Source organism: Ranitomeya variabilis, chromosome 3 (genome assembly GCF_051348905.1).
Source record: "Ranitomeya variabilis isolate aRanVar5 chromosome 3, aRanVar5.hap1, whole genome shotgun sequence".
In the NCBI taxonomy this organism is placed as follows: domain Eukaryota; kingdom Metazoa; phylum Chordata; class Amphibia; order Anura; family Dendrobatidae; genus Ranitomeya; species Ranitomeya variabilis.
Window position 1 is genome coordinate 730,200,185 of NC_135234.1, and position 27,511 is coordinate 730,227,695.

The following is a 27,511-nucleotide window of genomic DNA, read 5'->3' on the forward strand; positions in this document are numbered from 1 at the left end:
GCTGATGATTGTCCCTCACCCAGTGAGTTTCCTGAAGTAAAACAATATGGAAATTCTCACGATGCAAATAATTTAAGATCTTTCTCCTTTTGACTGGGGAATTCAATCCATTAACGTTCCACGAACACCACAAAAAAGACGTCACAGCGGACTTCTCTTGCCCAGTGAAATCTGCCATTAACCCACTCCAGTTCTTGAAATTAGCTTAAGTTTAACATGCATAAGATTGGGATCCCTGCCTATCCCAGCAAGTAGGCGCGAGAATCCCTGGGTTGTTAATTTCCTTAGATTGAATGCAAAGACCCTCCCCCCCCGAATACGCGCCCCATCCCAACATTCTTAGCTGCAAACAGAACCTAGGCTCTCCCTTTAACCGGCATCGAAAAATATGATACAGAATTTGGAAAGCAACAAATATCAACAACATGACAAACTATTATCAGACGACATCACCTTGTGCGATTTATGAAAGTGTCCCTGAATGAGCCACACTAGATGTAACTCACACCGGTTGAGTGGCCTCTTGGACAAACTTCAGGGCTTTCACTGGGTCCTCAAAGATCCAGCTATTCCCCGACCTGTTAAAGCGCAACACCGCAGGATATTGTAGGCCAAATCTCTAATGTTTTTATTTGCCAAAATCTTGCACACCGGGTTGAAGGCTTTGCGTTTGGCCACCACCAAGGCTGAGTAGTTCTGGAACATCAGAACCCTATGGCCTTCATAGAAGAGCTGTGATTTCTTCCTATAGGCAGTGAGTAGGACCTTGAATAAGACCAGGCGAGATCTAGTGTTATCCCCACCTCTCGGTGGTCCCACTCTGTGCCGTTTCAACAGCAATCAATCCCGATGTTTGGTGAATATCCAAAGTCTTTGGCAGCCACTCAGATGTCAATTTTAGCAGATCGGAGGGGTGGATCGGTTCTGGCAGCCCCACTAATTTCAGATTATTGCGTCCACTTTAGTTTGGAGCTCCGTGATGACTTTCTCCTATCCCTCTAGACGCACCCCCCAACTCCCTGGTGGCATCTTCCTGTCTTGCATGTTTTATAAATTTTTAATCTATTTCTTAATTAAATTTTGATATATTTCTGTGCCTTCCACTTTATTCTCTGTGGATTTTGCTTAGAAATATGTATAAAAATTATATATATATATATATATATATATATATATATATATATATATATATAATTTTATTTTTTTCCCGAAACTCAAAACTTGCAGGATTTTTTTTTTGTTAATCGCCCCTCATTTAAGAACTGCAATAAAAAGTGATCAGTGTTGTAGCTGCCAAAAAGCTTAAGTAAAAACATGACTTTAAAAAAAAAAAAAGCGACATACAGGTCCATCATCAGAAATAAAATATCAAAATTTGCAACACAAACTATTTTTATTTTTTTTTAATTACGGTAAACTTTCTTTGCCACCAAATTAAAAAAAATATAAAGCTATACATGTTGGTATCACGATCATACTGAATTGAAGAAATCGGTAATATCGTGTTTTTGTTTTTTTTTTAATGGTTGTGGGGGGGGGGTGTCACCATTTTACCGCATTTCACATTCTTTTCCCGTTTTCGAGTACCTTGTAAGGTAAAATAAACGGTGTCTTTAAAAACTATAACTCGTCCCTTCCATAAACAAGCCCTCGTATGGCTATTTTGAAGGAAAAATAAAATGGTCATGGCTCTTCTGGAAGTATGGCGGGGGGGAAATGGAAGCACAACAAAAATGAAAACTGGCCTGGGAATGGAGGGGTAAATATCATGATGGTCTTATGTGGACGTAGTAGTGTGACCAATGTGATGAGTTTCCTTTGTTTCATTCTTAGAATTACATTTAATGTTTTCGCTGATGGATAAAGTTCCTAATGGGATTGAGCCAATGTTAAAGGACTTGGAAGAACACATTGTGAGCGCTGGATTAGCCGATATGGTGGCAGCGGCAGAGACCATTACTACTGTAAGTATCCTTCCTTTACACAGCACCGATCCCCGTGATGGCAAGGTTATAGTAAATGTGAAATTACAGAGAAAGGAGCTGATTGTAGAAAAATAATATAGGACAGTTGCCAAAAACCATAAATGAGTGACTGCAGAATCATGCAATAGTGGATTCTTTTCATTTTCTTTTATTTTTCCTCTTGTGTCTTTACAAGGATTCAGAGAAATACGTAGAACAATTACTGACATTGTTTAATAGATTTAGCAAATTAGTTAAAGAAGCTTTTCAAGATGATCCAAGGTTTCTCACAGCTCGGGACAAGGCAAGTTTGGTTGTTTTTTTTTTTATTTTCTAATTCTGTGTAATTTTTTTTAAAGCTGCAATTCGTTGTCATTTTGTGAAGATTTAGAATACAACCATATCTGCAAAACAAAAGATAAGAGAGGCCGAGGTGACATAGGTAGTCATATAAGCAGAACAATTCACATTGGTGGAAATAAATGCAAGAAATGACTGTCGTAGACTATGACCTACATCACCCTTAAGTTATGGGCAAGGCACTGCACTATGTGTTCAGTAAAAATGGCAACATGGTTTTAAAGGGGTGTCAACTACTAGGGCAACTCCTTCGCAGTATTATACTTGCATCCAGTGCTGGCACCGTTCCAACTATGTCAGCACGTGGTATCTCAGGGCTTGCATGACATAATGTCAAGGGAGCACTGTCTTCATTCAGTGGCTGCTTCACTCTCCTCCTTCAGACAAAACTGACATCCAGAGGAAGACTAAGAGCAGAACCGCTGATTGAATGCAGGGCCCCGAGAGACCATGCACCAGACATTGCTGGAGCTGTCTGCATCGGAATTGAGAATTGCTGTTATTATTTTACATGGGGGGAATGTAGTGATTGAGAAGGGGGTTTCGGAGTAGTGGATAACCCCTTTAACAAGTATCAGCCGTAATGGAGGATTATCCTGTAAGAGAGAGTAGTTAATGTTGGCTTTCCAACCAACAAAGACATTTTGTATAGATTTATAGAGGGTCACATTTTGAGTATGAAGCAATTTTATAATTAGCTAAATATACCTACTGGGTTACATTAATATACTAGAAATGTAAATTTTGTCTCATCCTCATATGTTTGATCGTGTACACTTTAGCCCATAGCAACACGGGCAACAAGTGGTGCTGCTTTTCATTGAGTTAGTTATTGAGTGATTACCAAAATGCCTCTACCTTCTCTGATATCACTTCCTGCTCTGGCTGTTATTGGTTGAATCATCTCTACACAGACTTCCTGCTCTCTGGCTATTGGTTGAATCATCACTGCACAGACTTCCTGCTCTCTGGCTATTGGTTGAATCATCACTGCACAGACTTCCTGCTGTGTGGCTATTGGTTGAATCATTACTATACAGACTTCCTGCTCTGGTTTTCCACTACTGAGATATTGATGGCTTACACTTAGGATAGGTCATAATTATCGGATTGATTGAGGTTGAACACCTAGCACCTCCACTGATCAGCTGTTGTCAGCTCCAGCGATGGCTCGAAATAGTATATTGTGGTGGAATAGCAAAGCTCTGTACACTGTGTATTGATTGTTCCTCAGGTATGTCAGATCAGCTCCTATGCAGTTCAATAGAAGCTGGCCTGCAGCCCCTGAGCGCGGCCACTACAATGTACACAGGTATTCCAGCACTGCAGCACCAGAAAGCGGCCACTACAGTGTACAGAGGTATTCCAGCATTGCAGCCCCTGAGCACGGCCACTACAATGTACACAGGTATTCCAGCACTGCAGCACCAGAAAGCGGCCACTACAGTGTACAGAGGTATTCCAGCATTGCAGCCGCTGAGCACGGCCACTACAATGTACACAGGTATTCCAGCACTGCAGCACCAGAAAGCAGAAAGCGGCCACTACAGTGTACAGAGGTATTCCAGCACTGCAGCACCAGAAAGCGGCCTCTACAATGTACAGAGCTATTCCAGCACTGCAGCACCAGAAAGCGGCCACTACAATGTACAGAGGTATTCCAGCACTGCAGCACCAGAAAGCGGCCACTACAATGTACAGAGGTATTCCAGCACTGCAGCACCAGAAAGCGGCCTCTACAATGTACAGAGCTATTCCAGCACTGCAGCACCAGAAAGCGGCCACTACAATGTACAGAGGTAGTCCAGCACTGCAGCACCAGAAAGCGGCCTCTACAATGTACAGAGGTATTCCAGCACTGCAGCACCAGAAAGCGGCCACTACAATGTACAGAGGTAGTCCAGCACTGCAGCACCAGAAAGCGGCCTCTACAATGTACAGAGGTATTCCAGCACTGCAGCACCAGAAAGCGGCCACTACAATGTACAGAGGTATTCCAGCACTGCAGCACCAGAAAGCAGCCACTACAGTGTACAGAGGTGTTCCAGCACTGCAGCACCAGAAAGCGGCCACTACAGTGTACAGAGGTAGTCCAGCACTGCAGCACCAGAAAGCGGCCACTACAGTGTACAGAGGTATTCCAGCACTGCAGCACCAGAAAGCGGCCACTACAATGTACAGAGGTAGTCCAGCACTGCAGCACCAGAAAGCGGCCACTACAATGTACAGAGGTAGTCCAGCACTGCAGCACCAGAAAGCGGCCACTACAGTGTACAGAGGTAGTCCAGCACTGCAGCACCAGAAAGCGGCCACTACAATGTACAGAGGTATTCCAGCACTGCAGCACCAGAAAGCGGCCACTACAGTGTACAGAGGTAGTCCAGCACTGCAGCACCAGAAAGCGGCCACTACAATGTACAGAGGTAGTCCAGCACTGCAGCACCAGAAAGCGGCCACTACAATGTACAGAGGTATTCCAGCACTGCAGTATTCCGAGGTTTGCTATTCCAGCACTGCTCACAGTTGACCAGTGCTTCACACCCCCACCAATCTGATATTGATGACATAGCATCAATAGTAGACAACCCCATTAATTCCTTTGCACCTATGCGTACTAGAAAATAATGCATAATACATGTAGAAAGTATAATGAGACAATGAAACCTTGTTAGCTTCTCTTCTTTATTTTTACTGATTTGCTTTTATTTCAGGCGTACAAGGCCGTTGTGAATGATGCTACTATATTTAAGCTGGAACTGCCGCTAAAGCAGAAAGGGTAATATATTTCAGTCAATATTTCATATTTTTGATAAAAAGTGAACCGTGGCAAAGAATGTTATTCAAATTTACTGATTTTATTTACTTTTTTACAGTGACTATACATTAGGCTAAAAGAAAACTCCCATTTTTTTTCCTTCAACTATTTCTGTTTGTGTGACCGGCATGTTGGGTGCAACTTTTCTCATTTCCAGCTGAAATTCAGCCGAATTGTGATTTTTAGCCTGGCTATGAAGTATAAAATCATTAACGAAGGCTTATCAATACCACAGTACAGAATACCAGCCGCATAAGTTGTCCCTCTCCGGCAAAAGACAACTGGCCGTGCAAATTGCCCTGATTAATTAAAGTAATTTTGTCAGAATTCTGGCTTAAATCGTTTTAAAAAGTCTCAAACATGTGACTTTTGGCCTGTTCTTGCCAGCTTGACCCAAAATGGGAAGAGCTGGGGCAGGACGAGAGCATGGCGCCAACAGCTAGAGACAATATGGACATCTGAATGTGGCCTAAAGAAGAGGTCCCCATGTCCATTCTTGATGCACAGTTAGAATTGCGGATACAGTGGGAGTTATAACCCTTTATAATGTGACTAAATTATTATTTTTTTTTATATAGTGTTGGATTGAAAACCCAGCCCGAATCAAAGTGTCCAGAATTACTTGCAAACTACTGTGACATGTTGTTACGAAAAACACCTCTCAGTAAAAAACTGACATCTGAAGAAATTGAGGCAAAGCTCAAGGAAGTGGTAAGAGTTAATTAATTGTTTGTCATATTTCCAGTATATTTGTGTGTGCATATATTATGGGAGTATATCTGTTTGTGTGTGAAAATTACACTGCAGTGTTACCTGTCTGGTCACAGACCTATAGATTTGTATTGACCCTTGTCATCAGCGCTGCTGGAAAAGATGGACATGTCTCCATGTGGTTCGCAGGGATACAGTCAGTGTAAATACAGACATGCGTATAGCAGCAGAGGTTATAATGGGTACATGTGGTATTCGTAAAAAGAAAAAGAAAAAATGAATGCCACATGTACTGGAAACACAGATGCGTGAAGGATTCCTGAGAGAACTGTGCAGAGGCGCAGTGCTTTCTTCTCATTCCTGACACTGATCAGCCTGATCTGTGCAGGAGAGAAGGCTGAAGGATCTTACAGGACATGTGCTCATTCACATGCCCAGAAGGAATTTCAAAGTGTGCGTCACTGCGTGCACGCATGTTGATGTAGCTGAGCCGTGCGCATGTTGATGTAGCTGAGCCGTGCGCATGTTGATGTAGCTGAGCCGTGCGCATGTTGATGTAGCTGAGCCGTGCGCATGTTGATGTAGCTGAGCCGTGTGAATGTTGATGTAGCGGAATATGTGCTAGTATGTGCAGCAGAGTTGAGTATATGAGTATATGCAGCAGTGCTGAGTATTCATGCAGCAGCGTTGTATATATGTGTGCGTTGCTGAAGGGTGCAGAATGTGTGCGCTGCCGAGGGTGCGGAATGTGTGCGCTGCCAAGGGTGGGGAATGTGTGCGCTGCCGAGGGAGGGTGCGGAATGTGTGCGCTGACGAGAGTGCGGAATGTGTGCTGTGAAGCTATAATATGTGTAATGCATATACTGCAGAAGAAGCTAACAATGGATTTATTACCTCCCTAGTCTCCCGTGCATTAAAATGAATATTTTTCATTATTTTCTGCTGTCTAAGTCCGTAGTACGTCTTATAGCAAGGTGCATTCTATTGTCCAAAAAATACCTCACCTCTTTTACTCAGGGAACATTTACCAGCCACAGGACACACGGACCTTCATTTCTCAGCAGGCCCCTGCCACCACGGACAATACATTTAGTAGCGTCTGTTCCTGGCATTGTAATTTGCTGCATTTTGGTAAATAGGACAGAACTGTAAAGCTGAGCCCAGCCGCTCCTGCAGGTCCGGAGCCGTGCTGTATGAAGCAGTGAATGCCATGAGGGGGGCACTGTGCTCTGTGGAGCCACGCCGCCCCTTTAAGTAGGGGTTCTAAATCTGTATCAAAACTGGAACAAGCGCTCCACGTGTGAACGCAGCCTGCGACTCTCGCTGTGTTATGTACATGTAACCACCACTGCTGTTTTTGCCTTTTGCAGCTGCTGGTGCTGAAATATGTTCAGAACAAAGATGTGTTCATGAGATACCACAAGGCCCATCTCACCCGACGGCTCATCCTGGACATCTCTGCGGACAGTGAGATTGAGGAGAACATGGTGGAATGGCTCAGGGTAAAAGAACGAGAACTGTACCAGGATTCACATACAGACTTTAGGCAACTTTCAGACTTGATCTGTTTTCTAGTTTCATCGCTGTGTGACAGATCACTGGTGTCTATTCTCCGCAGCGAGCTGCTGTGTTAGGAGCTCAGTTTGGGCTTTGCAGTCTGATGGCCACATTTTGTGGGTGACAAGCCAGAGACCATTATAAAGCTCTGCTGATGTTACAAAAACCGTGGCACTGCCCAAATTGGCCAGCACCCGCATCAAGCAGTTGATTTTGCTGGACGAGTCCATGGCTACCAGATCAGTGGTCACTGTGGCAGATTAGCTGCTTAGTGGTGGGCAAAAATAGGATCCATGCAGTCAGAGACAGATGTTCTGTTCACACAGGGCTTCTCCTATTCTTTAAAAATAAAGTCCTCTTCTATATAGTTGGCATATTACCAAGCACCCGAAAAAGATCATGTGTTACCTTACTTCAATAACCACCTACTGGAGTCGAGCAGTCCTCAATTAAAGGGAATCTGTCAGCTCAGCAGGTTTTTGTTATTTAGTCTAGGGCAACTTACACACTTAGTCAGCAGCTTGCTGTAATTTCAATGCAATCAGTGTTTTATCAGCAGGAGATTATCACTGCCGGACTAGGTGTCTCGTGCAAGTCAGTCAGGCTCATCTGTGGCACTCCATCCCCACCACTGATTGGCAGCTTGCTGACCCATGGGATTGGCAGCTTGCTGACCCATGGGATTGGCAGCTTGCTGACCCATGGGATTGGCAGCTTGCTGACCCATGGGATTGGCAGCTTGCTGACCCATGGGATTGGCAGCTTGCTGACCCATGGGATTGGCAGCTTGCTGACCCATGGGATTGGCAGCTTGCTGACCCATGGGATTGGCAGCTTGCTGACCCATGGGATTGGCAGCTTGCTGACCCATGGGATTGGCAGCTTGCTGACCCATGGGATTGGCAGCTTGCTGACCCATGGGATTGGCAGCTTGCTGACTCATGTGATTGGCAGCTTGCTGACCCATGGGATTGGCATCTTGCTGACCCATGGGATTGGCAGCTTGCTGACCATGTACAGTGTACAAAAAAGCTTTCAGTCAACAGTGATTTTATTAGAATGGCAGCAAGGCGCTCAGTAATTGACACATCGCTGGAATCAGGGTCGCTGCCCCTGCATAATACAGCGCTCAGATTACATAGCAAAAACCTGCTGACAGATTCCTTTTTAAGGACTCTGGGACAAACAGATCCTGTGTCTTCAGACAGCTTCTCTTCATCTAAAGTGCACATATTGTGTTCCAGTTTATGGATGACAGAGTCCAATACCTGGACTGAGTGAGGACCACAGAGACGACCAGGTCAGGAAGTAATGACTGGTCCGCTACCCAAAAACTGACCTCCAGACCTGAAAACAGAAGTTTCTTTACAAACGATACTTTCCTAGGGAGTCCAGCTTTTCCGGATTCCTTATACCTCACCAACTTTACCTGGATGAGACACTTCCTGGAGTCTGGTATCTATAGCCGAATCTGGGGCAATGATGGCCATCGCCAACCACCTGTCCTGTCACTATCATTCATCACAAGGTCAGCTTTATTTCTCCGAGACTGGAGACTCTCGTAGAGAGATGCTCTCCCTTCATACACACTGAAGGGGATACAGAGAAACCAAGCGCCCTGTGTTATGTTCATACCCTAATAGGTTATATGGACAAGGTGACAATGATATTTTTGTATTTCCATTGTTTGGGTTATTTGCATAGCTCTGCTTCTATCCAGGTGCTACTCGGAGAACTGCATCTCCGCAATATTCAAGTGTTTGCTCTACGGTTTCCATTACTCCACATTGATTTTAATGTTTCCAAACTTTTGCCGCAGAATCACCAGAATCTCATCTTTGACTACTGAATTCCTTATTTCCTTGTTAAGATAGTTTTTGTCATTCTCTGTACTCCGACATCTGGAGGAGGTCTCGCCTCATGGTGCTTTCTTATGATTTCTCTGCAGGAAGTGGGAATGCCCGCAGATTATGTCAACAAACTGGCTCGAATGTTTCAAGACATTAAAGTTTCTGAAGATTTAAATCAGGCTTTTAAGGAAATGCATAAAAATAATAAATTAGCCCTTCCAGGTAGGAGGTTTATGAGATATGTCTGCCTTGTGTGTAATGACTCGACACATGTAACCATTCGACCGTACTTTGAAAAATATCGATCCTGCAGATAATATGTAGTGTGCAGCAGGTAGATGATGGCTATACAATATATATGAATATTATGTCCATAGTAACCGTATGGCAAGAGATGCCAGCGTCGCTATCCTGGGCCAAGACCCTTTTATCCTATTTACCAGATCTGACATAGGCCATTTAAAAAAAAGATTATCATATAAAGCTCAGAGTAAATGCTCCTTTTTAGAAATGTTTTTGACACAACATATAGTCGTATTCCCTGGTTGTGATGGGTGGGAGCAGAGTGCTAAGGCCCCGAAATTAGGTGGAAGAGGCGCTCAGCCGAACACTAGATTTGGGGGAATTTATTTGAGTGGAATTGATTTTTGCTCGAATTTGACAAAAATCTATATTCTCCAGAATGTGTTTTTTTTTTTTGTAATTTGCTCTGTGCACATTCAGCAAGTTGGTCTCCAGTTTGCTGCCATTTTGCTAAATCATAGCAAGCCGTAAGAAAAAGATTAAAAATAAAACCTACTGCTCACCTCTTCGGTCACCTCTGCTGGTTGCTCTCCCCCATAGGTCCTCGGTAACTCTTCTTCCCCACGCCACACAGTGGAACTCTATGCATCTTCACATTGTGCTGGAACTTCAGGCAGAGACTAGCATGTTGTAATCATGTGCCAGTGACACTACATACGCCACAACAGACTGTTGGGGGCTGATATGAATAGGCTGGGAAGGGCTATGGGTATTGGCCCCTTCCCAGCTAATAAAACCAACCCTCAGACGCCCCACTGTTGGCTCAGACATTAGATGTGCCAATTCTGGTGCTTAACCTCGGCTCTTCCCAGTTGCCCTGGTGCGTTGGCAATTGGGGTAATGTTTTTAGGGTTGATGTCAGCTGTATAATGGGCTTGATGTTAGCGGACAAGGGTTAGTAATGGAGAGGCGTATGTCAGACACCCCCATTATTAACTCCGTCGTGAAAAGAAGTAGACACATGCAAAAGTCCTTTTAATTGTAAAAAGTACTCCCCAACAATTACCCTCTTTTACCCATTTATTAGCACAAAAAATAATAATTCACAGGATCCTCCGCCATCCATAATTTGGATGTCCTACTGCATCCAGAGGCTGTGATGAGCTGTGACATCAGTAACATTACCACTCACAACGCACCACTGTAGCATGAGAACCAGCAGTAGTGACGTCATTAAGGTTACCGCAGGTCACAGCCGGCGGTTCTCACTGTAACCTCTCTGTGAGCCGCCAGGGGTGACCTGTGGTAACCTTAATGACGTCACTGCCGCAGGTTGTCGCGCTACTGTGTGTTCCGGTGGCCGTGGTGAGCGGTAACATTACTGATGTCACTGCTTATCACAGCCTCCGGATGTAGCACAGTCGGAGATCGTCATGGGACATTTATATTATGGATTGCGGCGGACACTGTGGATTTTTTTTTATGGTAATAAGTGGGTAAAAGAGGGTAATTGTAAGGGAGTTCTTTTTAAAAATGGACATGTCCACGTGTGGATCACACGGAAACTTGTGCAAGCTCACAGATGTAAATGTTTGTGTGTGAAAACAGCACACCACACACACTGGAGACCCTGAAGAAGACCTTACATTTATTAAAATATGGGATCTCTCCAGACCCCAGAACATAATAAGAAACATTGTTTGTGAAGCATACATTTTCTCCTACGCCTCATTGGGGGACACAGGACCATGGGTGTTATGCTGCTGCCACTAGGAGGACACTAAGTAAACACAGAAAGAATAGCTCCTCCCCTGCAGTATACACCCTCCTGCTGGCTCTCAGCTCCTCTCCTGCAGTATACACCCTCCTGCTGGCTCTCAGCTCCTCCCCTGCAGTATACACCCTCCTGCTGGCTCTCAGCTCCTCCCCTGCAGTATACACCCTCCTGCTGGCTCTCAGCTCCTCTCCTGCAGTATACACCCTCCTGCTGGCTCTCAGCTCCTCCCCTGCAGTATACACCCTCCTGCTGGCTGTCAGCTCCTCCCCTGCAGTATACACCCTCCTGCTGGCTCTCAGTGAACCAGTTCTTGCTTAGTGTCTGTAGGAGGCACTTGGGTCTGTTTCAGACCCCACCGTTTTTATTTTAATTTTTGATTTTTTGTTCTATTTTTTCCTTTAACGGAGCGAATGGGGGTGACGGATCCTTTCTAGGTTCCGATCTCCCCCGAACCATCAACAGGCAAGTACGTGGAGCGTCCCTCCCGTATCCTTTCCTGCAACGATGGATGCCAGCCCTGAGCTCATCTTGCGGGCGACGGTTCCTTCGCGTTCCGATCTTCCCCCTCCATAGCAGGCGACCACATGGAGTAGCCCTCCATCTACCTCTCCTGGAGCCAGGTGCATAGCCGGACATGATATATATGGCGTCCGTGCAGCCCCCTCTGCATCACCACTGATATAGCGGATGACGCATGTCGCAGAAGCTCTCCACCCCCTCCCTGACTATCGCACCAGCCCACCGCATCTACCGTGAGTACACTGCGGGGGCTGGGGGGTCCTGGTCCCCGGGGTATGGGAGGTCCGCACCTTAAAGCCCGGGTCCGTGGGTGGTCTGCAGTGCGGCAATTCCTTCAGAGAGTGTGGCTTAAGAATGGCGCTAATACCGTTCACGGCGCTGCAGGCCGCAACCGCAGGTTTATAATTTAGCCCCTGGCTTTTCCCTCTCATACAGGCCGGAGTTTTGGCCACGCCCACCGGCAGTTACCACCGCCCACTCTTTCTGGCGCTTCTCGTTCCTTAAAAGAGAGACTTTCGCTTCCTGATCTCGGCGGCCATCTTGGTACACGCACAGGGCTGATGCTGCAGCGCTGCTCCAGCATTTTCAATGACAGCCTTCAGGAATAGCGATTCCTGTGCATAACTCCCGTGGCATCACACTGCGGACCTCCCCTGGGGACTCAAGACACAGGACCATGGGTAAGCTTCAGAAACATAGCTTAACCCTTCCCCTGATAGTAAGCGCTTTCCTCCAGGCTTTACTATGTCTCAACCAAAGCCTCACAAAAAGTCTGGGAAAACCCACACTGTATTTTTCACTGCATGTACCTCTTGTAAGGTATCATTACCCCGGGGTCACAATACTGCATTATGCACAGCTTGTGAACCGGTGACGGCTCAGGAACCACCTGTTGCTGATACTGAACCCAGTGAGCCTAGTCCCCCTGAGTGGGCTACCTCCCTTACCCGGTCTATGGCATCCCTGGCAAAAGCGTTAGACTCGTTCCGAGACCCTTCCTCTAACCAGGGCACTAATACGGACGACGCTTCCGATGGTCAGAACCCCTCGTACTCCAGGGGTCGTACCTTGCCAAGGAGGAGTTCTCACTCTTCCAGGATAAAGGACTCATGCCATATCCCCAGACCATCACCGGTTTTCGGGTTCTGAGAGCTCCATTTCTCGCTCCCCTTCCATTGGGGCTAGTAGAGAACCTATTTCAGAGGACGATTCTGATACGTCCCTAGATCAGGAATTTCATCACGATCAGGAGACTCTCGACTCTCTACTTGAGTCAGTGAATAAGGCTTTGAGACTTGAGGAGGGAACCCTTATCTAAAACGGATCATGCCGTGTCCTTAAGAGGACCAAACGAGCTCACAGAGTGTTCGCCACTCATCCCGAGTTTAAGCAAATTGTTGAATCTCACAGGATCCGTCCAGATAAACGACTCACAAGGCAGAAGCCCATGGAGTCCAAATATCCCTTTGCCCAGGATCTAAGAAAAGATTGGTCACAATCTCCCCCAGTAGATCTTCCGGTATCGCGCCTGGCTACCAAATCTGCTTTATCCTCCTCGGAGGGCGCCTCTATCAAAAATCCAACCGATCGTCAGATCAACAATATGGCGCGTTCAGCCTTTGAAGCCTCAGCGGCCGCACTCTTTTCATCTTTTGGTGCTACGTGGGTGGCTAAGGCTATGACCCACCGGGCTGAGGTCTTGTCTACAGCAGAGATAGCAGACCTCGCTACTCAGATAGCCAGAGCTGGAGATTTTGTAGTGACCGCGTCCCTGGATGCCGCTGACTGCGCTTCTCAAGCAGCAGCAAATGCCATCACCATCCGGAGGTCCTTATGGCTCAGGGACTGGCGTGCGGATTCTACTTCCAAAAAGTCATTGACTTCTCTCCCATATCAGAGCGGTCGCCTTTTTTGGCAAAAAGCTCGACCAGTTAATTTCTGACGCCACTGGAGGGAAGAGTAAATTTCTTCCCCAACAGAAACCCTCTCGGCCCTTTCGGAACCTGCAACCACAGGCTCGTTCCCGATTTTTTATTTATTTATTTTTTTTTTTTGTTACAACTCAAACTGGTCCTCTACTTCCACATCTCCCGGTTCCGGCTGGGCACAACGTGGAGACAGAGGTTCACAGGCCTCTCTTAAGCCTTCCCCTTCATGGAGAGGCAGGCCAAGGCAGCTGGGATCCAGAGGTGCCAGAACGGGCAGACTTCCACACAATGACTCCCTGCGGTATCCGGGGTACACCCTCAAAGTAGGCGACCGCCTGCTTTCCTTCAGTGCCGCGTGGCTCCCGGTCGTTCTCGACGAGTGGGTCCGCGATCTAGTGTCCTTCGGATACGAGAGAGATCTCTTATCTCATCCTCCATACCGTTTTTTCCTGTCTTCTCCTCCCAGGGCAAAAGCATCAGAGTTCTTCAAAGCTATAAGCTCTCTGAGAGAAGACGGAGTCGTTATTCCAGTCCCTCGAAGCGAAAGGTTTCATGGTTTTTATTCAAACCTCTTCATTGTTCCAAAGAAGGATGGTACAGTACGGCCCATACTGGACCTAAAACTGCTGAACAGGTTTGTCAGGGTACGACGGTTCCAGATGGAATCGCTTCGTTCTGTCATCGCCTCCAGGGAAAAAGGCGAGTTCCTGGCGTCTATAGACATCCAGGACGCATACCTCCACATTCCTATTTTACCTTCTCACCAAAGGTTTCTTCGCTTCACAGTTCAGGAAGATCGCTTCCAATTCGTTGCTCTGCCCTTCGGCCTCGCCACCGCTCCCAGGGTATTCACCAAGGTCATGGTGGCTGCCGTGGCCATACTCCACACCCGAGGAGTGGTCGCGCTCCCGTATTTAGATGATATCCTCATAAAAGGCCCCTCTTTCCGCTCCTGCAAGGAAGCCGTGGCCATCACAATAGATACCCTTTCTCGCCTGGGTTGGAATATAAGCTTTAAAAAATCTTCCCCAGTTCGGCTCAGCGAATTTCCTTTCTAGGAATGATACTCGACTCTTCCCGGGGGTTGGTTCTTCTTCCCCCTGAAAAGATCTCAGTCTTACAGCGAGAAGCTCAGAAGCTCTCTCAGCCTCTCACTCTCTGCGCTTCAGTATGAGAGTCCTCGGCAGGATGGTAGCAGCTATGGAGGCGGTTCCATTTGCCCAACTACACCTCAGTCCTCTACAGCATGCCCTCCTGGCTGTTTGGGACAGGAACCGGTTCTCCCTAGACCGTCGGTTCCTCCTTCCCCAGCGAGTCAGACAGTCTCTCAGGTGGTAGACATTGAAATCCTCCCTGAATCAAGGGAAGTCTTTTCTTCCAGTACACTGGCTGGTTGTGACGACCGATGCCAGTCTTCTAGGCTGGGGAGCGGTGTTCCTTCATCACACTGCTCAGGGCCGCTGGTCCCCCCAGGAATCACGCCTTCCAATCAACATCTTGGAAATCCGGGCATTCAGGCTGGCACTTCTCCAGTTCCATTCCTTCCTAGCAGGTCGCCCAATCAGGATTCAGTCCGACAACGCCACTGCAGTGGCATACATCAACCGCCAAGGGGGAACCCGCAGCAGGGCGGCCATGACAGAGGTAGGTCACATCCTCCGATGGGCCGAGAAAAACCGCTTAATGATCTCTGCGGTTCACATCCCGGGAGTGGACAATTGGGAGGCAGACTTCCTCAGTCGCCAGTGCCTCGACTCCAGGGAGTGGTCTCTCCATCCGGAGATCTTCAACCAGATCTGCTGTCGTTGGGGAATCCCAGACGTGGATCTGATGGCCTCACGGCTGAATTCCAAGTTTCCCGACTTCATGGCTCGGTCCCACGATCCGGCAGCCATCGGGGCAGACGCTCTTGTACTCCCGTGGCATCATTTTCGGCTTCCGTACATATTTCCCCCGCTTCCTCTCCTACCGAGAGTCATCAAGAAAATCGGAGCAGAGAGGGTACCGGTAATCCTGATTGCGCCAGATTGGCCGCGCCGGGCATGGTACGCGGAACTAGTTCAACTAGTTGCCGACGTTCCCTGGCGATTACCGAATTGCGCAGATCTGCTATCTCAAGGCCCCTTTTACCACCAGAACTCAGAGGCCCTGTGTTTGACGGCATGGCCGTTGAGTCCTGGGTCCTAACCCAGGCAGGTTTCTCTCCAGAAGTCATAGCTACCATGATCAACGCTAGAAAGCCTACGTCTATGCGTATCTATCATCGCACTTGGAAGACTTTCTTTTCATGGTGTAGCGACCGAGGACGTTCTCCTCTACATTTTTTCCATCCCTTCCATTCTCGAGTTCTTACAAACGGGTTTGGACTTGGGTCTCGCCCTTAGTTCTCTCAAGGGGCAGATCTCAGCCCTGTCTGTTCTCTTCCAACGCAGGATTGCCAACAGATTACAGGTCAAGACGTTTATTCAGGGAGTCTCCCATCGGGCGCCCCCCTATAGGATGCCGTTGAAACCATGGGATCTTAATCTGGTCCTCGGAGTTTTGCAACAGGCTCCTTTCGAACCTCTACAGGAGGTTTCCCTGTCTCTTCTTTCATGGAAAGTTGCTTTTCTAGTTGCGGTCACCTCTATTAGACGAGTCTCCGAGTTGGCGGCTCTGTCCTCTCAAGTTCCGTTCCTGAATTTTCATCAGGATAGGGTGGTATTGAGGACATCCCCGTCTTTTCTACCGAAAGTTGTATCCTCTTTTCATATCAATGAGAAGATTGTCTTACCGTCACTCTGTCCGGCACCAGTCCATCGCATCGAGAAGGCCCTTCACACACTGGATTTAGTGAGAGCTCTTAGGAGATACATCTCGCGGACAGCGTCCTTCCGCAGGTCAGATGCCCTATTCGTGCTCCCGGAAGAACCGAGGAAAGGATTTCCTGCTTCCAAGGCGACAATAGCCAAATGGATCCGTTCGGCTATTCAAGACTCCTACCAAGTCAGAGGTCTTCCTGTCCCAGCAGGGATTAAGGCTCACTCCACTCGGTCAGTGGGTGTGCCTTAGGCCATCCGGCACCAAGTTTCGGCAGCACAAGTTTGTAAGGCTGCGACTTGGTCTAGCCTGCATACCTTTACAAAACATTACCATATTCACTCTCAGGCCTCGGCAGATGTGACCGTCGGCAGACGAATTTTGCAGGCGGCCGTGCCGCAAATGTAACTTGTGGGTGCAAGCAGCAATTACAGTTAATTGTTTCCCACCCAGGGACTGCTTTAGGACTTCCCATGGTCCTGTGTCCCCCAATGAGGCGTAGGAGAAAAGGAGATTTTTGTGTACTCACCGTAAAATCTTTTTCTCCGAGGCAATCATTGGGGGACACAGCACCCACCCTGTTAGCCTATTGGCTTTGGTTTTGTTTTGAGTTAACTTGGTTTTGACATAGTTCATTCTTGTTAAATATTAAGCTCCTACTGCTTTGTTACCGAACTGGTTCACTAAGAGCCAGCAGGAGGGTGTATACTGCAGGGGAGGAGCTATTCTTTCTGTGTTTACTTAGTGTCCTCCTAGTGGCAGCAGCATGACACCCATGGTCCTGTGTCCCCCAATGATTGGCTCGGAGAAAAAGATTTTACGGTGAGTACACAAAAATCTTCTTTTTATGCAAATTGAACTTGCCAGTAAAATCCGCACAATTTTATGGATTTCAGTCTCTCTAGATCCACACATCTCTGCCGAATACCGTCCTTTTAGTAGCTCGCTCTACTTGGAGAGGTGCAGTCACCTGAAAATGGGCTTATTAGAGACCCATCTTACCAAAGGGGGCACAACAGTCCTCCCACGTCATTAGGGGCTCGGCATCAGCTTCCACCAATTAAAACTTTTGAGGTGGTGAATGTTATATGTTGGACGTTTTTTCATAGTGCAGTAGATTTTTTTTCTTGATTATTGTAATTCTTTTTACAGCTGATTCTGTGAATATTAAAATTTTGAATGCTGGTGCTTGGTCGAGAAGTTCTGAAAAAGTATTTGTTTCTTTACCCACCGAATTGGAAGACCTTATTCCTGAAGTAGAGGAATTCTATAAGAAGAACCACAGTGGTAGAAAACTGCACTGGCACCATCTGATGTCTAACGGCATTGTACGTATGAGCGGTAGGCGAGCTGCCATCTGGGTGTCCTGTTGGCTGGAGCTTCCCGAATGTCTACACCAAGGGGACCTGTCACCGGGTTTGTGCTGCCTCTAATTCCAGCTCTGGGCTGTCCTGCTGCTGATTGACATGAAGAGTTGTTTCGGCATTGGCCATTACCTAAACTTTCAAAAACCCGTATAAAATATAGAAGAAGAAACAAAAGTTTTAATTAAAAATATCAGTAAAATTCTTCACCTTTCACGAAGGCCATAAGCCATTGGATAATTTGACTACCTGATGTCTCTTTACTATGAATGTGATATTACTGAGGCCGACTCCATGCACAAGCCAGCCAGAGCGTGGCAGCGTAGAACAAGGGGATTTTTAATGGGGGTTCCACTACTTGGATATTGATGACCAGTTCCTCGGGATAGGTTTCAGTATCAGATCAGTGGGGTCCGACATCTGGGTAACTCCAGCAATCAGCTGTTATCTGCTTCGGTGACTCTTGAAGCTGAGCTGCAGTCCTCCGCAGCGCCCGTAAATCGGTGAATGCAGCTTTGACAGCTGATCATTGGCGGAGCTGGATGTCGGACCACCACCACCGATCTGGTATTGATGACATTTCCAGGTCATCGATATCAATGTATTGGACAGTCCCTTTAATGGTTCATATATTAGAAGGATTTTTTTTTTATCTACAGACTACTTATTGGACACCCCATCTTAAACGCCTGTTATATATAGATGCACTGTGTCTTTACATGTTGCGTCGCCCCTAAATATCCATTTATTCAACTTTGTAGATTACATTTAAGAATGAAGTAGGGCAGTACGACCTGGAGGTGACCACATTTCAGCTCGCAGTTTTGTTTGCCTGGAATCAAAGACCTAAAGAAAAAATAAGCTTTGAAAATCTTAAACTAGCAACAGAGTTGCCCGATGCTGAGCTGCGGAGGACCCTGTGGGTATGTTCTTGTTCTTATGGCTTTCTGTATGTTGTTAGCATTCTGTGTGTACGTTCCGGCAAAGCTAATATTAATAATTTCCTCTGTATTTAGTCGCTAGTAGCATTTCCTAAATTGAAAAGACAAGTTCTGTCATATGAACCGCAAGTAAACTCCCCAAAAGACTTCGCTGAAGGCACCTTGTTTTCTGTGAACCAGGAGTTCAGCTTAATGTAAGTACTTTAGAGCCAGGCGTCGTTTGTTGCTGCTGTTTCTATTTCAGAAAGTAATCACATAGCGTTATATCAGCTAATAATGACTCACCAAATGTCTGCAAATTGATTGACCACTTGTATTTCCACTGGTCGTGCAGGGAGCTGAAGTTTCACCAGAGCGGCAGTAAAACGAGCACACTGGCCCAAGTTACCATCAGCTGTAGAAACAATGGGGTGACGGGGTGCATGGCTGATTACTGATATGGTAAATGTCATCCTTATAGAAGGAACAGGGGGGCTCAACACTCCCATTCTTGTGATCTGTGATGCTCCAGCAATCGGACATTTGTGACCCTTTAGGCCGGAGGGTCACAAGCCACGTTCAGCTCTGAGAGATGGTCGCGAGCCACATCAAGCTCCTGCCCCACTTACATTATTGACATCCACAGTCCCCATTACCAGTATAATGACAGCCAAAGCTTTTCCACTGAAATGACAAAGGCTGTATGCCAAGCTCTAGGCTTTCCTATCTTACCCCCATTCAGATCTGCTCTTCTGTGCAAGGCTACACACAAGTCACCATCTAGAGATCTACTCTTAATAAGCTGCTTGCTACACCTGGTGCTAGTACGCCAAGTTGGCAAACAGCCACGGGCCACACATCACTTGACCATGAACCACATGTAGCTCTCGAGTAAAAGCTATGAGATTTCAGACATCTCATGCACACATAGCTTTTTTTCCCCAAAAAATAAAAAAAAATTCCTAGCCCTTCCCTGGCAGTTTTTCGCCCTATTCACTCCTTGTCTTCCCCTCCAAGACCAGCTGTGGCTCCCATGGCACCCATGCTTTAAAAATTTACCGTATATACTCGAGTATAACCAAAATTTTCAGCCAATTTTTTTTAGGCTGAAAGTGCCCCTCTTGGCTTATACTCGGGTCATTGTCGGAGGGGGAGCGGCGGCTGTGACCTGCTCACCTGCTCCTGGCACGGTCACTGCATCTCCGCTGGCCTCCGGGCGCTGACAGCTTCTTCCAGCGTTGAGCGGTCACATGGTACCGCTCATTACAGTAATGAATATGGACGCGACTCCACTCCCATAGGGGTGGAGCTGCATATTCATTACTGTAATGAGCGGTATCGGTGACCACTCAACGCTGTAAGAAGCTCCCGGCACCGAAGAAGACCATCAGGGAAGCTGCCAGGGACCGCGGCAGGAGCAGGTGAGTATAATGGGGAGGGTGAGCAGCATTGCGCGATATTTACCTGTCCTCGTTCCACCGCCGGGCGCCGCTCCGTCTTCCGCGTCCTCTGCTGTGACGCTCAGGCAGAAGGCGCGATTACGTGGTTAGTGCGCGCCCTCTGCCTGAACGTCAGTGCAGAGGACGTGGAAGACGGAGCCCGGCGGTGGAACGAGGACAGGTGAACATTGCAAGTGCTGGGGGCCTGAGCGACGAGAGGCGAGTATGCCTTTTTTTTTTTTTTTTTTTTTAAATCGCAGCAACAGCATACGGGGCAAATATCTCTGTGGAGCATCTATGGAGCATCTTATGGGGCTATAATCAGCATTTGTGCAGCATTATATGGGGCAAATATCTCTATGGAGCATCTTATGGGGCCATAATCAACATTTGTGCAACATTATATGGGGCAAATATCTCTATGCAGCATTATATGGGGCAAATATCTCTATGGAGCATCTTATGGGGGCCATAATCAACATTTGTGCAACATTGTATGAGGCAAATATCTCGATGGAGCATCGTATGGGGCCATAATCAACATTTGTGCAGCATTATATGGGGCAAATATCTCTATGGAGCATCTTATGGGGCCATAATCAGCATTTGTGCAGCATTATATGGGGCAAATATCTCTATGGAGCATCTTATGGGGCCATAATCAGCATTTGTGCAGCATTATATGGGGCAAATATCTCTATGGAGCATCTTATGGGGCCATAATCAGCATTTGTGCAGCATTATATGGGGCAAATATCTCTATAAAGCATCTTATGGGGTCCTTATTAACCTTTATGCAGCACTGTATGGGGCAAATGTGTCTATGGAGCATCTTATGGGGCCATTATTAACCTTTGTGCAGCATTATATGGGGCATATTTTAATATGGGGCATCTTATGGGGCCCATCATAAACTTTATGGAGCATTATATGGGGTGTATTTTGTATGGAACATCTTATGGGGACTATCATGAACTGTATGGAGCATTATATGGGGCTCCTGATTTAATATGGATATTCAAAAACACTTAGCCTACTGATATCTCAATTAATTTTACTTTTAGTGGTACCTATTTTTGTTTTTGAAATTTACCTTTAGCTGCTGCATTTTCCACCCTAGGCTTATACTCGATTCATTAAGTTTTCCCAGTTTTTTGTGGCAAAATTAGGGATCTTGGCTTATACACGGGTCGGCTTATACTCGAGCATATACGGTAGTCCCCGGCTTTTGCCTAGGCTTTCTTCAGTAGCCAGGCCATGCCTACAGCAGCCTGGCCAATCACGTGCTGGCTATCTTCGCCACCCACCGCTCTCAGCTTATCAGGGCGCTTTTTACATTCAAAAGCAGGGGGACTCCGCTCAGACTCCTCTGGTTCTTCTAGTCTTCGGCTCACAGTCAACCGTTGCAGGCTCTCTGGTTCATACAGACTCGGCAGCTCCATGACCAGGTCTGCTGAACCACTGTTCCTACCCGTTCTCCAGGGTCACAGGCTCCAGCACCTGGGTAAGTTTTGTCACCTGGGGGCAACTCTGTATCCCCAGAAACGCTGTCTGGCATTTTTCTCGTCCTTTATGCCAAACACCAGGGAGTCGTGCTCTCATCCCATGGCTATTGTCCTGCACAAGAATGTACCCCTCCCCCACATATCTCTCCAAAACAGTCGCCATCCTAAATAAAGTGTCCCATACCTAGGTTTCAGTCATTAGGTGACTTCCCGCAATCCTGCTACCGCCACAGAGCTCCTGTCTTCTTCCCTTGGCGACCCGGTCCCTCAAACCTACCAGGGTAGATCACTGCTAAATTAGTGGATCTAGCAGACCAGATTGCCCATGCAGGGAAGTGCCTTCCTTCATTTTCTCTCGACACAGCCACTTGATCAGCTTTTGAGGTTCACAACATCATCACAATCTGCATTGTCTTATGGCTGAAGGCATGTTCCAAAAAGAGCTAGACAAGATCATTTTGGACACCGCGAGGGAAAAAGATACTTTGCTTCCGCAACAGAGGGCCAAACATCCGCCTCCCAAGAGACCCACGATTCAGTTTAGATCCTTTTGGAATTTTCAGGCCGGAACAGTAACCACCAGAAATAATGTCTGGACCGCTAGGAAAAGAGGAGACCCTCCTTCAAGCCAGTCCCTTTCTGGTGTCCTTGATGCCACGAGAACAGATCCTCCAGGCCTGGTTCCAACATATTCTTTGTCAAAAGAATCCTCTCATTCCCAGCCTTCTATAAGGCTGTCTAATTGCTCCACAAGGCAGGCGTCATCATTACCGTCCCTCCGCAGGAATTCTTTTCGGGTATTTATTCACCCCTGCTTATAGTCGCAAAGAAGGATGGCTCAGTTCTTCTCGTCCTGGACCTTCTTTATATCAGGATGGCATCCCTATGTTTGGTAATAACCTCCATGGAGCCTGAGGCATTCCTATGCTTGATGTACATTGAAGGCTACGTTCACATTTGCGTTGTGCGCCGCAGCGTCGGCGCCGCAGCGCACAACGCAAACAAAAACGCGGCAAAACGCACGCTAAAACGCTGCGTTTTGCGCCGCATGCGTCGTTTTTGGCCGCAAGTTGGACGCAAAAAAAATGCAACTTGATGCGTTTCTTGCGTCCAACGCTTGCGGCCATGCGGCGCTAAACGCAGCACAACGCATGTCCATGCGCCCCCATGTTAAATATAGGGGCGCATGACGCATGCGGCGCCGCTGCGGCGCCCGACGCTGCGGCGCTGACCGCAAATGTGAACGTAGCCGAAGATGCACATCTGCACATTTTTCCACCTACCAGAGGTTCTTCTGTTTCGCAGTTTCATTTCATGACACTGCCATTAGGCCTAGTCACAGCACCTAGGGTTGGCCATACTTGAGATCAGAGGCGTTCTTGTCATTCCTTATCTGGATGACATCCTGATCAAGGCTCTATTCCCCCCCAGCATGTCGCAAGAGTTTGCAGATCACTCTGGACCCCCTTTCTCACCTTAGCGGGATTATTAACAGTTCAAAGTCTTCTCCACCCCTGGCCCAACGCATAGCTGTCCTGGGAATGCAGTTCAACAGTGCGGGGAAGCGCTTTTCTGTTCAAAGAAACTACTCAGCCCTACAACATGAGCTGTCCCTCCCCATGCTCACTCCTGTTCTGTATGAGCGTTATTTTTAAGATGGTGGCCTTAAATGGAAGCATTCCCATTCTATCAGTTCCACACATGCCCCCTACAGCTCTTTCTCCTATCAAGATGGGACAACACCTCTCGCTCCCTGTACTAGCTAGATGGGTTTGCAAGTTCCTTTTGAAAGTTCCAAATGTAGGGAATAGTTGGACGTGTTGGGGCACAGAATTCCAGAGGATTGGAGATACTTGGCAGAAGTTTTGCAGGCAATTGGTGTACATGAGTAATGTACGAGTGTGGAGGAGAGAAGTTTTGGACGGCTTTGTAGGTCAGCATCAGCAGTGGATATGTTGCGGAATTGGGAGCCAGTGAAGGGATTTGCACAGGGAAGAAGCAGAGGAATAACGAGGAGAGAAATGGATTAGTCATGCAGCAGATTTGAGGACAGACTGGAGAGGTGCGAGACTTTTAGCAGGAAGGCCATGGATGAGAATGTTGCAATAGTCAAGGAGGAAGATGAATACATGCACTATTATAGTTGATTAATGTTTGAGGAAAAGACGGATTCTATAAATATTTTTGAGTTGGAGGTGACGAGAGCTTATGTTTTTAAGGCAGAGTGGAGGCAGCGTTCTTAAGTTACAGGGGAAGGGTATTGTAATGTTTTGGCGACATACAGGTTTAGGAAGGGAGATGAGAAGCGGGATACAGCAGATATACACTTCGGGAGTCTGGCCAGCAGAGAGTTGTCGTCTGGGCTAGAGAGGTAGATCTGAGTGTCATCAGTGGATAGATGGTAATTGAAGCCATGGGACTTTGTCCCAGGCTAAAGGAATAGATGGAGAAGAGTAGGTTTACTAAGACAGAGCCTTTAGGGACTCACAACAGAGAGAGGATGGGATGAAGAGGTAGCGTGGGAGTGGGAGACGCTAAATGTGCGGTTAGAGAGGTATGAGGAGAACCAAGAGCGAGGGTAAGGTCTGTGATACCAAGTGAAGAAAGGATCTGTAGTAGAATGGAGTGATCAACTGTGTCAAAGGCAGAGGGTAGATCTAGCAGGAAGAGGACTATAGAAAAATGTCTGGTAGCTTTAGCAGTAAGTTATTTGTGATTTTGGTTACAGCAGTTTCGGTGGAATGGTGGCAGCGGAAACCGGATTGAAGGTTGTCAGTGGGTAGGTTAGATAAGAAATGGATGGAAAGTACACTGTGGATGTGCTGTTCGAGGAGTTTGGAGGCGAATGGGGTCAGTGATATGGGCTGATAGCTGGATCTAGAGGACGGGTCAGGGGATGGCTTTTTCAGGATATGTGTAATTGTGGCATGTTTGAAAGCTGAGGGGAAGGTACAAGTAATAAAATGACAAGTTGATGAGTTGGTTTAGGGCTGGGTTAAGCGTGCTGGTGAGGTTGGGGAGGAGGTGGGATGGAGTCAAGTGCACGGGTGGTGAGGTGTGATTTGTAGATATGAGTAAGCTCTTAATGTTTAATGTTTTTTTAATGTGGTGTTTTCTTCCAACGCCGCTCTGCAACCCTGGACACTTGCTGAAGTTTTTTGTAAGGTTTGTGTGCCAGGGCTGTCTATTGATTTGTCGCACTCTGCCATGCATGAGAGGGGCGACTGAGTCAATAGCTGATGTGAGTGTAGCATTGTAGAAATACAGTGCTGTCTGTGTTGTGGAATGAAGATATGAAGGACAGCGATAGAATAGAGTTTGTGTGTGAGGTTTCTGCAGGGGTGAGCTAGGCGCTGGAGTGGGGGGGTACAGGCGAAGAGGACATGGAATAGAATTTAAGTAGATGGTGGTTAGATAGCGGGAGAGGTGAGGTAGTGACATTAGATAGGTGGTAATGATGAGTGAAGGTCAGGTCTAATGCATGTCCATCTGTGTGGGTGGCTGTAGAGGACCACTGAATGAGGCCAAAGGATGAAGCAAATGACAGGAGTTTAGAGGTTGCCGATTGGTGGGTGTCAGTGGGGATATTCAAGTCACCCATGATGATGGTGGGAATGGCGGCAGAGAGTGTTTTATATCCAGGTAGAGAATTGGTCAATAAAGGCAGTGTTCAGGCCCAGGGGTCGGTATATGATGGCCATTTGGAGGTTGGAGGGAGAGTAGATGTGGACATAATGCACTTCAAAAGATGGGAGGATAACAGAAAATGAAAGGGGAAAAAGGTTGAAGGTGCAAGTGTTAGAAAGGAGAAGACCCACTCCTCCACCATGTCTGTTGCCAGGGCAAGGACTGTGGGTGAAGTGAAGGCTGCCATAGCACATCGCAACCAGGGAGGCCATTTTGGATGGTGTCAGCCATGTTTTGGTGAGAATAGGTTGTGAAAGGTGAAAAGACATGAATGATGTGGAGCTTATTGCAGATGGAAAGAGCATTCCAGAGCGCTCCAGAGAGAGGGAGTGGGGGTCAGGGGAATGAGTTTTATATTTGAGAGATTGCGATGGTTATTAGCAGGTGTACAGTGATATATGAGGGAGAATTAATGGGGGCTATCAGCTGTGGAGGTCAAGGATTGGGAGATATGTCACCAGCTGTGAAGAGAAGCAAAGACAGAGCAAACAAATGGAAGAAGGAGAGAGCCTGGCTTGTTTTGTGTTTCTGTAGGAGAGATGTGACATTGAGGAGCAGGTTAGCAGATGAAGCCAGGTGGGGAAGGTGAGAGAAATATTTGTTTGGATTGTGAAGGAGGGTAAGGATTGACGAAGCAATAACTGTTAGGGCATGGTAAACGTTTTAGTAAGAAACTAAAGTCCAATACAACAATGCCACCATAATCCACCGAGGACAAATTTGAAGTCGAACAATGATGTCAGAAGTGTCTCAGATGCTCTGCTCTCATTGGCCGATCAGGATGCGTTGGCAATCTTTGCAGTACACATTCCACGAGCGGACAATGGGGCCTCCGAGTTTCTCAGCCGGGAGGGCCTCACTGCGGGCAAATGATCCCTGAACCTGTCAGTCTTCGACAAGATCTGTTTCCGATGGGTAACTCCTGATGTCGATCTGATGGCATCCAGACTGAACCACAAGGTTCCCCAGTTTGTATCCAGATCTTGTGATCTCCTAGCAGTTTCCTCCGACGTGCTAGCGTTCTCCTAGTCCCAATTCTCTCTCACATACCTGTTTCCTCCTGTGTCGCTGATCACCAGGCTGGTCAAGAAGATGAAGACGGAAGGAGTGCCTGTCATACTTGTATCTCCAGACTGGCCAAGAAGACCTTAGTACACCAAAGTATTCAATCTCATTGCTGACACTCCGTGGAAACTTCCAGACTCTTTCACAGGGCCCTCTCTTCCACCAAAATTCTCAGACGCTCAGGTTAATGTCATGGCTGTTGAAGGTGCAGTACTGAGGTACACTGGTTTCTCTGATCATGGCAAGGAAGCTTTCTTCCTGTTGCATTTACCACTGTACATTTACGGCCTTCTTCTGCTGGTGCAAAGCCAATCAGACCGCCACCATGGTTTTTGTGGTCGGGCCTGGAATCTGGCCTATTCCTTCAGTTCTCTGCTCTTTTCATTCTGTTTCAGAAGGATCTGATGTTTCATCTTCAGATCAGAACCTTCCTTCTGGGGGTCCCACCTCCTTACCGCGCCCCGAGAACCTTGGGACCTCAACCTAGTCCTGGACGTCCTTCAGGAGTCCCCATTCGAACCCCTATGAGAAATCTCTCTCCTTCCTGGTAGCCATCACCTGAATCAGACAAGTGTCAAAACTTGCTTCTCTTTCTTGCCTTACGCCCTACCTGATGTTCCATCAAGACGAGGTGGTCCAGCCTCCGATCCCATCTTTCTTAAGGTGGTTTCCTCATTTCAACTAAATGAAGACATGATAGTTCCTTCATTTTGTTCATCTCCCTCTCATCCTTGGCAGCGGTGACTAAACAAGCTAAACCTTGTGAGAGCACTACATCGCTACCTCTCCAGGATGGCACCCTTCAGAGGGGCGGACTCTCTGTTCTTCCCTCCCTGCTTACAGATCTACCAATGCCCGCTTGACCTGTTCTGCCATTCAGGATGCCTATTGGATAAGGGACAGTGTGTCTACCTGGGGTCTCTGCTCGCTCAGTGGCCGCTCTGTAGGCCGCTCACTAACATGCGTCAGCCTGGCAGTTTTGCAGAGCTTCCATTCATACCTTCACAA

At 47.1% G+C, this 27,511-nt stretch overlaps 1 protein-coding gene across 1 annotated transcript in view; it reads left to right on the forward strand.

Moving 5' to 3' along the window:
- Positions 1–27,511, forward strand: part of CUL5 (cullin 5) — a 108,624-nt gene that overhangs the window by 76,719 nt on the left and 4,394 nt on the right. Inside the window, exons 9-17 of the mRNA XM_077298422.1 lie at positions 1,834–1,964; positions 2,161–2,268; positions 5,036–5,100; positions 5,718–5,850; positions 7,221–7,352; positions 9,356–9,479; positions 17,676–17,851; positions 18,649–18,810; positions 18,904–19,022. Coding sequence (XP_077154537.1) covers positions 1,834–1,964; positions 2,161–2,268; positions 5,036–5,100; positions 5,718–5,850; positions 7,221–7,352; positions 9,356–9,479; positions 17,676–17,851; positions 18,649–18,810; positions 18,904–19,022 — 1,150 coding nt within the window. The remainder of the gene's footprint in view (positions 1–1,833; positions 1,965–2,160; positions 2,269–5,035; positions 5,101–5,717; positions 5,851–7,220; positions 7,353–9,355; positions 9,480–17,675; positions 17,852–18,648; positions 18,811–18,903; positions 19,023–27,511) is intronic.